The following is a 14,568-nucleotide window of genomic DNA, read 5'->3' on the forward strand; positions in this document are numbered from 1 at the left end:
GGTGTAGTCAGAGTTCAGATGTTCTATTCCAAGTCATGACATCTGATCCAACATTGTTACTAATACAGCAAGACAGTTATACAATTTAAAACCCAGTACTCATATGCACACATTCACAGATGTCACGACATTTGCTACTATATCACCATAGAATGGAAGAACACCCAGTTCTATCCATCTGGTACAAAGACACATCAGAGATCAAACATAGCACTTACTTTTATTGAGCCTGCTCAGTTATCAGCATGATGTCTCAACATTGATTTGAACATCACATGTTCCAGCATTACAGTTTGATGTACTGTAAAAGATCAACCAGTCTATACTTCTGTACCAACTGTCAATGATGAATGTCATAACATTCTGTTTGGCATTCAGACAGTAAGCTGTGTGCCAGGTCTGTTATTTCCTTGATAAACAGACTGAAACACATACTGAGTTATAACAGACAGGATTATAACATGCAGAAGATAAAAACACAAGTAATTGTTAACCCAGTTCGGTACAACATTACCTACTCTGGGGGCATACCAAGCCAGGAAGAAGATTCACTATCAGCAGTATTAATTCAGAGTTAAACTCCCCCGTTTACAACTCTTCACTTAATCCCTACCCAATGCAATCTATACCTATGAACTCCTAGACAGAAACCTCCAGTTTCCATTCCTATCACTACAATTACAATGTAATGCTAAACAACTTGAACTAGCTTCACAGCTTCGTTCAAGATCATAACAACTCTTACCTACAGGCTTTGAGTTACAAATAATCTCATGCTTTTGAGCACTGAGAAACACCTGGTAACCTTCCCACAGGTTGGGAGGTTTACCTCACACACACCCCTAATTTTACATTATTTGAGGCTTACAAAACCTAGGTTACAATCTGCTATTTATAACCTAACCACCCAACTGGATTTAGGCCTTCAGAAATCGCAGCAAACTTCTCCTTTGCTGTTACAAAGCTAGTAGAAAACTTCTGCTACAATCAAGGTCTTCAATCTTTTATTTCCTAAAATATCTCCATATTTAGAAACTGTATATTCACCAAATATTTTGATTGAGTCTTCAAGATCTTCACAAATAACGCCACCTAGGATTCTGACTAATCCCAGAATATTAAATCAGTTAACACATACCAGAATTAACTAATTCAGTTTTATACACATGCGTGATGTCACAGTCACGATGTCGTGACATCTTATATGACATGTTGGTCCAGATGTTGAACTTCTTCAACCTAACATATTAAAACAACAGAGGTGATTACATTATTTGTTTTACAAAATTAATGCCAATCCTAAGGTACTAACAATCTCCCCCTTTGGCAAATTTTAGCTAAAACAAATAACCATTACACTAGACACCACATCCCAATATGGGTTTGCACTTCCTCTTTGTCATTGTCAGCACCATCACCAACACCCACTTTGGTGTACATGAAGAAGAAGTTGTATAGGAATTAGCTGCATCACAACCCTTCCCCTCAACACTAGAGCTTCCTGAAGAATATGTAATGTTGAGTACATAGATAATGTAACTCAAATCACAAGACACAACTGTCCTCTTAACTCAGATCACAAGTCACAAGTGATATACCCAGTTAGTGACTTTTGTGCCTGAACCCAACTTCTCCTTGCTTCCACATTTTGCTTGCTTCTGGTACATCCTCAGAATAATGTTTCTCTCCCCCTTTTTAGCTAAACATTTATAAATGAAACCTTCACAAAACCAGATCCAGGCGCAGGATGCCCAAATCTTAACAAACCCCATGGTTTAGAGGGAATGGAATGTCGCTCTTGTGAGAAGAGGAGTGCTGATACATCCTTTAAATAGGCCAGACCATGCTTAGGAATTAACGGTAGGAGTAAATACTTGGTCAAGATCCATAAATATATGCTTAGAATCAGTCAGAGAATCACCACCAATATCCCAGACTATCTTTGAATACCTTTTATAGCTCTTGACTGTTTCTTTACAAAAACAACAGTTCCAATGCGTGTAGACTATTCCATAAATGTTGTCAGACACGTTGCAAGCTATGTCTTAACATTCGACACTGCTTTTGTCTGCATTCTTCATGTATTCTCCCTATCACCATTTCCTAAAACCACTTTCTCACCTCCAGTGGTAGCTTGACATCTAGCACCACACATCCACATTTCCTTATATAACTTCCAGCAGGTACATAGGATACTAGTAATACCTGCTGGAAGTTTAAGCAGTAGCAGAAGCAAAATAATTACTAGCTATGGCTACTAGTAATACACACATGCACAAGGGTACTTCTTCTCCCCCTAAATTTCTGCAACAAACAACAGAATTACTAGTTATGGATGCAACTAGTAAGACACACAAATTGTCCAAGGCAATGTCATGACATCTGGTCAGACATTCTTCTACTCACTCGGCCTTGACACACACCACATTATCCCACTAACTAACAAGGTGCCATACCTTGTTATCTGAGAATACACAGACCACAAGCTTGATGATTACTTGCAGTGCAAAGACAGAACTCCCTCTGTCATGAACAACCAACTCTCCTCTTGAAACTTGGAGATCACACATGAACATATCCAACACCCCAAAGTTGGACCTTCACATACTTCCTGATTCAAAGAGAACCCAGACCACTTGATGAATGGAAAACATAAGACGCATCTTCATGTCTCCAAGAGCACACCCTCTGTTCAACCCTCTTGGCTGAACACATCCACACTCTGTGCCAATCTCTCTTCTAACCAGAACAGAAAACCACTTCACAAAATGTTCTAACATAAGTTAGGACATCCTTCACAACATAACTAACAACACCATCTGATAATCTTCAGATATCACTAAGTCACTAGCTTGATCAGACACAAATTGGGACATATACATTCTCATCCCATTACAAGAGATAATCTTCCATAGATAGCTCAGAACTCCTACCACAAGCTCCAAGAGATGAATAGAAAACACCACCTTTTGTCTTTAACTTACTACTTTTCTGCTCAAAAGTAACTTGTCTCAGACTTTCCTCGAGAATAATCAGCTGCCATATGTTGATTATCTTGATTCTTCGAACTCACTTCTGAGATTGACCAAATTCCACTGGTTGATTACCTCCTTCATGAATCCTCATATGAAAAAGTCAAATGCCATTCTTTGACCTCTCCACGTTTATCAGACTTCTCCCAAAGATATTCCGACCTTCCAAGTGAGACTTGAACTTCAAGCTACATGTTAAACAAAACTTAGATTTTCTAAGACATGAACATGTAACATCCTCTCCATCCAGCAACTCCAAAGGACTGCAATGAGAACGATCTCTTTGAAGTACCCAATCTACAACTCTGTAGACCCTTCTATCTTAAGTTGATGTACCATTTCACCAACTAAGATTCTGATGTTGAACCAAATATCACAACATTATGTTTTAACATCTAGCTGTTGAATTCAGCTCCTTCTTCTGCCACTTGAAAGAACTTCCTCCCTTCATAAAACCAGAGTTCAACGTTCTCATAGACTTGATTGTGGAACCAAGTTTGAGTAAACAACCTCCATCCTGCAGGTTTGCAGTTAAGTCATCCAAGCTCACACCTTGATGAATCCCTGCTTCTTCTCCAAAGACATCAGACACTCTGATGCATGAGTCTTCAGAAGGACCAGTTAGAAACTATCCCTTCAGCTATACCAAGGATTCCACTTCCTAAAGCAAGGCTGTTTCCATGATGTCAAGAATGCTGCCACTTATTCTTAACTCCACAGTGTGCATTAGCCAATGCACTTCCTTACCTAGATCAGAAGTAAACTGATCCAAGTAACCACCATCAGGACTATGATGTTTTCTTCTTCTTGTACACACCAAGGCTGAACATGTTTCTTGCCAGGAAACCTTTTCAGAGATCATATGCTTTTGCTGCCACCAAAGTGATAGATCATAAACCAATGTACTATCCTTCCTGTGATTCTGCACAGGATCTTGAAGACGAGATGTTCCAACATCTTTAAAAATACCAGTTATCTTGAGCTCCAAGGATAATCAATTAAATACTTGTACTTGGCACAAGTAGACATTGATCTTAAATCCTTTCCCAAATTTCCTTTCAGATACTTCCACCATAAGAATACTTTGAAAATACTCTTCTTGTGTCAACATCTTTTGCTTGCAAGCACCTCAACAGTTTTGAGAAACTTTCCAGATTAGATTCACCCTTAGGAATGAGAGAGATGAATCCTTCCTTGCAAATGTGGCACACAACAACCAGAACTCATGTGACACAGGTCAACAGCCACCCAGACCCTAGGCTGACCAAACGTGAGGAGGTTAACCAAAACTCCCCCTCAAATTAACAATCATGGGAAGTCCACACCAATGTCCATGCAGTGTATACAAATGTCTTAACATGACATACACCATCCCTACCAGTGGCAACTAACTCTGAGTATACCTCTGAATCTTCATATTCTCACTCCTTGAAAGAACTGTCACTTCTGAGCGTGGTGTTTGAATAACTAGATTCATGGTCCCAATCCTCTTAAATGAAATAGCAATCAGGTTACCCCATTATTGACTTCTAACATCCAGGGGACTTGTCTTCCAACACAACATAGTACTTCAGAGAACAACTATCCAACCCTGATCAATCTATAGGAATAAGACAAACAGCAGGAAGTTGCACAATGTCACATCTCAACCAGCTCCACTTCTAGAGACCAGACGTCTAAAAGTGACCTTCTTGAGAACACACACAGTTGACCCTACCCTTGTCAACTTAGCACACACAGATGTCTCCTCTTCCAGGTCAGGAGTAGGTTCCAAACACAAGTATCCCTTTGTTTGACACCTAAAAACATTTGCTCTTCAACCAGTAGCTGCATACTTGTTGAGCAACATGTTCTAACATCACATAGAACATTAGTTCCACCTCCTTGGAACAAACCCTCCTTGAAAGTCTTCAAGGTCTTCATATACACTACCCAAGAGAGTAAAAGAATCAGTGATCAGGTGATTCTTACCATCCTGAAGTGAGAACGTCATGATGAGTGGACTTGAGGAGACTCAAGTATCTTTGACATCTTCAGTAGATTATGATGAAATCTTGAATACAGCATCCTTTCATCCACATGAGGGGAAACTACATCAGAGTTTGAGTTTTGCCAGGTATTATGCAGCGGAAATCATAATACAACTCAACCTATGACCACACACTTCACCAGATCAGCCTCCAAGAACATACCAAGTTTGAATATGTTTCAATACTAGCACAGCTGTCCCACACAAAGCCCAATTGCCAACCTCTAGAGACAGGTACACACAGTTCCTGTCATGAATAGTCCATCCACCTACTTCAAGGGACCATTCAGGGAAATCACAGAACCTTCCACAGGTTCCAACATCATTACTAACATAACTCCTTGCAAGATACCAGAAAGTATCACCTATGGATCTCATCCAGACATAGAACAGGATGCCTGCTCTGATACCAATTGAAATTCTGGTGTAGTCAAAGTTCAGATGTTCTATTCCAAGTCATGACATCTGATCCAACATTGTTACTAATACAACAAGATAGTTATACAATTTAAAACCCAATACTCATATGCACACATTCACAGATGTCACGACATTTGCTACTATATCACCATAGAATGGAAGAACACCCAGTTCTGTCCATCTGGTACAAAGACACAGCAGAGATCAAACATAACACTTACTTTTATTGAGCCTGCTCAGTTATCAGCATGATGTCTCAACATTGATTTGAACATCACCTGTTCCATCATTACAATTTGTTGTACTGTAAAAGACCAACCAGTCTATACTTTTGTACCAGCTGTCAATGATGAATGTCATAACATTCTGTTTGGCATTCAGACAGTAAGTTGTGTGCCAGGTCTGTTATTTCCTTGATAAACAGATTGAAACACATACTGAGTTATAACAGACAGGATTATAGCGTGCAAAAGATAAAAACACAAGTAATTGTTAACCCAGTTCGGTACAACATTACCTACTCTGGGGGCATACCAAGCCAGGAAGAAGATTCACTATCAGCAGTATTAATTCAGAGTTAAACTCCCCCGTTTACAACTCTTCACTTAATCCCTACCCAATGCAATCTATACCTAGGAACTCCTAGATAGAAACCTCCAGTTTCCATTCCTATCACTACAATTACAATGTAATGCTAAACAACTTGAACTAGCTTCACAACTTCGTTCAAGATCATAACAACTCTTACCTACAGGCTTTAAGTTACAAATAATCTCATGCTTTTGAGCACTGAGAAACACCTGGTAACCTTCCCACAGGTTGGGAGGTTTACCTCACACACACCCCTAATTTTACATTATTTGAGGCTTACAAAACCTAGGTTACAATCTGCTATTTATAACTTAACCACCCAACTGGATTTGGGTCTTCAGAAATCGCAGCAAACTTCTCCTTTGCTGTTACAAAGCTAGCAGAAAATTTCTGCTACAATCAAGGTCTTCAATCTTTTATTTCCTAAAATATCTCCATATTTAGAAATTGTATATTCACCAAATATTCTGATTGAGTCTTCAAGATCTTCACAAATAACGCCACCTAGGATTCTGACTAATCCCAGAATATTAAATCAGTTAACACATACCAGAATTAACTAATTCAGTTTTATACACATGCGTGATGTCACAGTCACGATGTCGTGACATCTTATATGACATGTTGGTCCAGATGTTGAACTTTTTCAACCCAACATATTAAAACAACAGAGGTGATTACATTATTTGTTTTACAAAATTAATGTCAAACCTAAGGTACTAACAGGTAACATTGGCGTACGAGGCTGCTTCTACCCATTTTGTGAAATAGTCAATGGCTACAAGGATGAAGCGGTGTCCGTTCGAGGCAGTTGGCTCTATGTGCCCGATCACGTCAATGCCCCACATGGCAAAAGGCCAAGGTGATATTAGGACATTGAGAGGCGTTGGCGACACATGGATCTTATCGGCGTAGATCTGGAACTTGTGGCAGGTTTGGATGTGGCGATGACAGTCAATCTCCATAGTCATCCAATAATATCCGACCCTTAAAAATTTCTTCACCATAGTGCTCCCACTAGCATGCGTCCCAAAGGATCCTTCATGAATTTCCATTATAATACGGTTTGCTTCTTGCTTGTTCACACATCTAAGCAAAACCGAATCATAATTTCTCTTGTATAATACCCCTCCACTTAAGAAGAATTTGGATGATAGTTTTCGAAGATACTCCTTGGGGTGATGGACGCGTCCGCAGGATACTCTTGGTTCTCTAAGAATTTCATGATGTCATGGAACCAAGGATGACCGTCAGCTTCATCTTTTGCTTCCAGATAGTAAGCAGTTTTGTCCAAGTAGTTCAGGTGAAAGGACAACGCTTCGTTCTTCCACTTAACTTTAAACATGAACGCCAAAGTTGCCAAAGCGTCAGCTAGCTGATTCTCTTCTCGAGGGATGTGGTGGAATGTAATTTCATCAAAGTAGGGGACTAGTTTCAAGACATGCTCTTTGTAAGGAATGCACTTATGATCTCTAGTATCCCAATCTCCTTTGACTTGGCTGATTACCAAGGTTGAATCTCCATAGACTTCCAGGATTTTGATTCTAAGATCGATAGCAGCTTCAATACCAAAGATACAAGCCTCATATTGTTTGTACATTCAAAACATAATCGGGAGGTGAAGGGGAGGTGGAAACTAGTTGGAGAAGTGATTACTACCCCAATGCCATTGCCATGAGCATTAGAAGCTCCATCAAAAACCATGGTCCATCGGGATCCAGGCTCGGGTCCTTCCTCGGGACCGGGGATGTTGCAATCCCTAATCAACATGATATCCTCGTCGGGGAATTCAAAACGCATAGACTGATAGTCCTCCAAGGGTTGTTGTGCAAGATAATCAGACAATACACTCCCTTTGATGGCCTTTTGAGTGACATGTTGGATATCGTACTCGATTAAAGCCATTTGCCATCGGGCTACTCTACCGGTTAGAGCCGGCTTCTCAAAGATGTATTTGACATGATCCATCTTAGAGATCAACAATGTCGTATGAGTGAGCATGTAATGTCTTAAACGTTTGGCAGCCCATGCTAGTGCGTAACAAGTCTTTTCAAGCATCGAATACATACTCTCACAATCAGTGAACTTCTTGCTCAAGTAGTATATTGCATGCTCTTTTCTACCAGTCTCATCATGTTGGCCGAGGACACAACCCATTGATCCTTCGAGAACGGTGAGATACATGATTAATGGTCTACCAGGTACAGGAGGCATCAACACAGAAGGTTCTTGCAAATGTTCCTTTATTTTCTCAAATGCGTCTTAGCGGTCATCGTTCCGAATGATGGCTTGATCCTTTCGAAGAAGTTTGAAGATTGGATCACAAGTGGCAGTGAGGTGAGATATGAACCTAGCAATGTAGTTCAATCTACCTAGGAATCCTCGGACTTCCTTCTCGATTTTGGGTGCAGGCATAGCTTGTATGGCCTTTACTTTCTCGGGATCTACTTCGATGCCACGTTGACTGACGATAAAACCTAACAATTTGCCAGATCTTACCCCAAATGTGCATTTGTTGGGATTAAGCCTCAATTTGAACTTCCTCATCCTCTCAAACATATTTTCTAGATTGACAAGGTGTTCTTCTTCGATTTGAGACTTGGCTATCATGTCGTCGATGTAGACCTCAATCTCTTTATGGATTATATCGTGAAAGAGAGTGACCATGGCTCGTTGGTATGTGGCGTCGGCATTCTTCAATCCAAAAGGCATCACCTTGTAGCAGAAGGTGCCCCATGGTGTTATGAAATTGGTTTTCTCCATATCTTTTTGAGCCATGCGGATCTGGTTATAACCGGAGAAACCATCCATAAAAGAGAAACAGAGAACTGAGCGGTATTATCTACTAGCACATTAATGTGTGGCAGTGGAAAGTCATCTTTGGGACTTGCTCTATTTAGATCTCTATAATCTATGTACATTCTTACTTTGCCATCCTTCTTAGGTACAGGCACAATGTTAGCTATCCATTGAGGATAATTGGAGACCACTAGGAAGCCGGCGTTGAGCTGCTTTTGTACCTCCTCCTTGATTTTCATAGCCATGTCGGGACAGGTCCTTCGTAGCTTTTGCTTTACTGGAGGGCATTCTTCTTTAAGGGGTAAATGGTGGACCACAATGTCAGTATCGAGGTCGGGCGTATCTTGGTATGACCATGCAAACACATCTTTGTATTCCTTTAAGAGCTCAATCAATTTTGTCTTCACCTCGTCTTGTAGAGTGAAGCCGACTCATACTTCTTTCACTTCCTCATCTGTCCCAAGGTTAATCACTTCCACTGATTCTTCATGCGGCTGGATGACTTTTTCCTTCTGCTTGAGCAGCCTTGCCAATTCTTTTGGGAGTTCGGCCTCTTCCCCACACTCTTCATCAGCTTGATTAATCGGGTTGTCAAAGTCGTATGAGACCGTAGCTGAATTGTCATTGGTGGTTGTCGAGGATGATATGCATGATTTAAGATCCATGCTTTTATTGGTATGAAAGAAAGGATGATTTGAAAAGATTATTATTTTTTTAAAATAAAAATGCCATTTAAAAAGGTGAAATAAATAAATGAAAGGCAAGGATCTCAAAATTGGTTGCGAACATGAACCTTTTTCATTAATGATTAATAAGGAAATTTGATCAGGCCCTACAAATGATTCCCTCATGCCTTGGGATTGACATGGGTTCTTTTGATAAAAAGGAAGGAGAACAACATTGGGAATTACATTTCAATCAAGGTCGCTTTAGGTATTTCAATCTCAGTCCATTTGGTGACACCATTTCCATCAGTCTTTGTGAAGATCAACCCATCATCTTCTTCCAAGGCACAGATACGGTTGTCATCAAGGTAACCAGCACTTGAGAAGTTTCCGGATAGCGGGAGCACTGATCCCCTTGTAGCTATCGGCGCGGGCTTCTTCAAATTCTGGGAGTTGTAGCCTAAACCGGTGTGGTCCTTATTGGCAGGAAGTTCAAGCAATCTTCCCCATCCTTGGAGGTGTCCATCCTTTATGATTGTCAGGGCGTCTTTAAGAGATTCCATTGGAGATTCGGCATCTTTTGATTCATCCCTTACTGGGCAAACGATTTCAACATTGATAACTTCAAATGATTGGAATGGGATTTCCCTCATCTCCCCTTCTCCTTCAACGTATCGGAAAGATGCGAGGTGACTTACCACAATGTCCTCCTCACCCTCGATAACAACTAGTTTATCATCAGCTAAGAATTTCAATTTTTGGTGGAGCGTTGAAGTGACTGCACGAGCTGAATGGATCCAAGGCCTCCCAAGCAGACAACTGTAGGCTGGATAGATATCCATTATGAAGAAAGTGATAAGGAAAGTATGGGGACCAATCTTCATAGGCAAATTCACCTCACCGATTATAGTCCTTCTAGTCCCATCAAATTCTCTTACTATAAGCTCACTCGGCTTCATTACGAGTCCTTCAACAGTTAGTTTAGCAAAGGAGCTCTTAGGCATCACATTGAGGGAAGACCCAGTGTCTACCAAAACTCTTGATAGGATTGTGTCCGCACACTCAATAGAAATGTGGATAGCCTTGTTATGATTTCTCCCCTCGGCGAGAAGCTCTTCATCACTGATACCCAAGCTTAAGCTAGTAGCGATATTGTTAACTACTCCTTCAAACTGACAAACAGATATCTCTTGCGGTACGTGAGTTATCCTCAGAAATTTTACCAAAGCATCCCTCTGGGCCTTCGAGCACATTAATAAAGACAACATTAAGATCTTCGAAGGTGTCTGATTAAGCTGATCAACTACTCGATAATAGCTCTTCTTGATAATGCGTAAGAACTCGTCTACTTCATTGGAAGGTGCAGGGTCTTGTCTTTGCTGAGTGTCATCAATTTGTTTGCCTTTGTCTGAAGTTGAAGGATTGGTAGTTCCAATTGTAGTGGGTGTCGGTGCAAATATCCTTCCACTTCTCGTGATTCCGCTAGTGCCGGTGATATTGATCATTGGATCACTAGACTTTAACGGTTCTTCTTGAATCTTTTGACCATGAATAGACTGAGGTGTCATACATCCATGGGACTGCCTTGGTGTCAACATATGGGAATGGTGTGGGAACTGTTATTATGATTGGAGTAACAGGATTTGTCGACAGAGTTAACTGAGAGAAGTCATATGGAATTTTCAGAGGAGGGACTTCGTCGTATGGTATCTCGAGGGTAGACACATCTTCCTTTGTGGACAGGCAGTCTACCACCAAGATCCCTTGGTCCATTAATTGTTGTATGACAGACTTCAACGTTCTACATTATTGCGGGTTAATCAGACAGTGTTCACAGTCATTACTACAGATGGGAAAGGCATTATCCCTCATTAAAGCATTCTTGATCTTGATGAGTGGTGTTTTTAATTCGTCCACACAGGACATCAATCTCCTTCCATTGTCAGCTTCCATCATATTCACTGATACATTGTTGTGATCGGGCATCGGATTATTATTTACATTCGGCCTCTTGGGGGCGAACGTGATTGCCTTAGAATCAATAAGATCTTGAACCTTGTACTTTAATGCTTTATAATTCTCAATCAAATACCCAGGAGCTCCATAATGAAATTCACAACGGGCATTTGCATCATAACCGGGAGGAAGAACCGCTGGTGGGGGTCCTAACTCCCTTAGTTGTACAAGTGATCCCCTCAATAAATATGGTAAAATGTGGCTATAAGGCATGGGAACTATGTCAAATCTTCTCTCGGGCCTTCGCATCCTATGTTGTTGTTGATATAGTGGTTGTTGACGTTGAGGTTGTTGTTGATACCGTTGTTGTTGTTGAGTTTGAACAGGAATTGCAAATGGTTGTTGTTGACTTGGTTGGACGGGAGCTATGGCGGCTACTTGTGGATAAGTGGGATTTCTTGTTCGAATGATGGAGGTGGCATTGGTCTTGCCTTCTCGTTTTTTACCGTAGGGAACAAAAGGTTTCTTCGATGCACTAGAAGTACTGGCAGAGTTCTGGATCTTTCCCATTTTAATCATATTTTCTATTCTTTCACCGGCTAAGGCTAGGTCGGAAAAGCCCGAAGAGGTGCTCCCTACCATTCTATCAAGGTATGGACCTTGCAGGTTTCCCATAAACATGTCTACCAGTTCTCTTTCTAGCAATGGGGGTTGTACCCTAGCATCTAATTCCCTCCACCGCTGGGCATACTCTTTGAAGGACTCCTCAGACCTCTGAGTCAGATTTTGCAACTGCGTGCGGTTAGGTGCCATATCAGTGTTGTACTGATAGTGCTTGAGGAATGCCTCAGCCATTTCCCTCCATGTGTGAATATGGTTGCCCTCAAGTTGTATTTACCAATTCAAAGATGCCCCACTGAGGGAATCTTAGAAAAAATGCATTAAAATTTGATCATCGCTGGAATAGGCAACCAACTTTCGGCAGTATTCCCTAATGTGCGTCCTAGGGTCGTTATTTCCCTTATATTTTTCAAAGTCCGAAACTTTGAACTTGGTCGGAATGATGACCCCAGGTACCAAGCACATTTATGCCGCATCAAGGCCCAAAACATCAGTGCTCCCCATTGCCTTGAGCTTTTCCTTGATAGCCTTCACCTTCCTCTCCACCTCGTTGGTTGCTGAACCGAAGGCGTCATCTTGAGAGGCATCCCTTGGGCTGAAGAATGCATCGTGTTGGCCGTCTGTCTCAAAAACATGAGGACGAGGATTGTCGTTCGGAACACCGCCGGGTGCATTAATGTTAATTGGAGGATCAACTTGAGGAACTGGAGTCGGAGTCTCGACCGTTGGAGGGGTAGAAGGATTGGTAGTACTGGCACATTGGTTCATTTCTTCTTGCATTTTTACCATAACCTCTTGTCCTCTTGTGACTGCTTGAATAGTCTTTATCAACTGCCGCCTTTGGGACCGCATCTGAGATACTTCTTCTTGAAGGACAACTTGGTTCTCTTGAAGTTGCTCCATGATAGCTTGTCGACGTCCTCGTGTATCGTATCGAAAAGTCAGCTTTGGAGAGTGGTTTTGGTCAGAAAGAAAGGGTGGATGGATGAGTTTTTATGTTTTTGTGTTTCGAAAGATGTAGATGATGCATGAATTTTTTGTGTTAACGCAAAGCTCTTTTTAGTTATTCGTGTTTATTCATTGCAAAAACTACTTGACGATTCACGTTCACAATCATAAATAAAGAAAAACACAATAGAGAAAAATCACAACTTTCATTCATCCTTTGAAGGGAAAATAGACTGCAATACATAGAAGTTGCAAAATACAAGTAATGGAAGCAAATAAACTAACTAGATATCCACCTTAAAAGTGACCCCTTGAGACTTGCGGAGAGCCTTAATATCGGTGATGAGTTCAGCCATTGTTCTTTTGCAGAACTTGACGAAGTGGTAGACCTCTTCGGGGGTATTATCTGGGCACGTGGTCAGATCCGCCTCCTTCAACTTGTCGGGAAAGTCTTTAAGGGCATAGTTAGTTAATACCGTCATGTTGGTATACTTTCCCTTCCATTCTTCGTAAAGGGATTGGAGATTATGGATGATCTCGTCCCTTTGAGCAATGGCAGCTTCGAATCCATGGCAACGCTCCTCTCAATGTTTGCATTTGTTTTGCAATTCTACATAGGCTTGGTCATAGATTCCCCTCTTCAAGTTCTTGATTTGCTCGCAAGCTCGTCCAAGGTTGAACTGCTGACGCATGAAGCTTCGGTGAATCTTTTCTTTCTCTAGTTGCTCCTTGGCTAGAAAGTCCTTATACTCTTTTAGAGTGGTCCTTAGTTCGAAAATTTGGGCCTCGTAATCTTCCCTCGCTTCTTTCTTCATGACATTAGACCTCTCGATAGTATTTTCAAGGTCCTTGATGATTCGGGACGCTCGATCCAACTCTTCGTTGCGGAAGTCTAGCTCAGAATCAGCTCCTTGTAAAGCTCCAACAACCCAAACTCTTTGTCCCTCGGCTAATCGGAGCCTTTTCTTACTATCTTCAAATTTTTCACAGACTTGCTTACCCTTATCCTCCAAGACGTGGTTATGTTCCTTGGCAGGATTCAGTTGGACTCGTAGTTGAGTGTTTTCCAACTCGAGCTCTTTGATTTGGCTGGTAAGTTTGTCCATGTCCTCTTGTAGGATAGGCTCGGGCTCGGGCATCAACGGGAATGAAGAAGGATAAAAAAGAAACGACATCTTAACAATCCTAGCCCTCTCTTTTACCCACACATAGTAGGGTTCCTTGGCTAGGATTCTTTTCTTACCCCATTCATGGTCAATACGGACTATGCTTGTCCAAGCTTTTCTCACTCTTTTCACGTTTGAATCAAGTGGATCCACGGTATTGATGACAAATGGAATGAAATCTCTTTCCTCGGGGGACTCGTCATGGCGTACCCTAGTTGTCTCTTGAGTGTAGCAGGGTTGTAGTTGATGCAACCTTGCGTTCCTATTAAGGGTACGTTAGAGAACTCTCCACATCTTACGATGACGTCCTTTGTATCCCATTCCCTCTTGTACCATAGAAT

At 41.2% G+C, this 14,568-nt stretch overlaps 1 protein-coding gene across 1 annotated transcript; it reads right to left on the minus strand.

Moving 5' to 3' along the window:
* Nucleotides 1-13,645: 13,645 nt before the first annotated feature.
* LOC127136298 (uncharacterized) lies at nucleotides 13,646-14,236 on the minus strand. Its single transcript, XM_051062877.1, has one exon. The coding sequence runs from the start codon at nucleotides 14,234-14,236 to the stop codon at nucleotides 13,646-13,648; it is 591 nt and encodes a 196-aa protein (XP_050918834.1).
* Nucleotides 14,237-14,568: the final 332 nt, after the last annotated feature.

Source organism: Lathyrus oleraceus, chromosome 4 (assembly GCF_024323335.1).
Source record: "Lathyrus oleraceus cultivar Zhongwan6 chromosome 4, CAAS_Psat_ZW6_1.0, whole genome shotgun sequence".
NCBI lineage: Eukaryota > Viridiplantae > Streptophyta > Magnoliopsida > Fabales > Fabaceae > Lathyrus > Lathyrus oleraceus.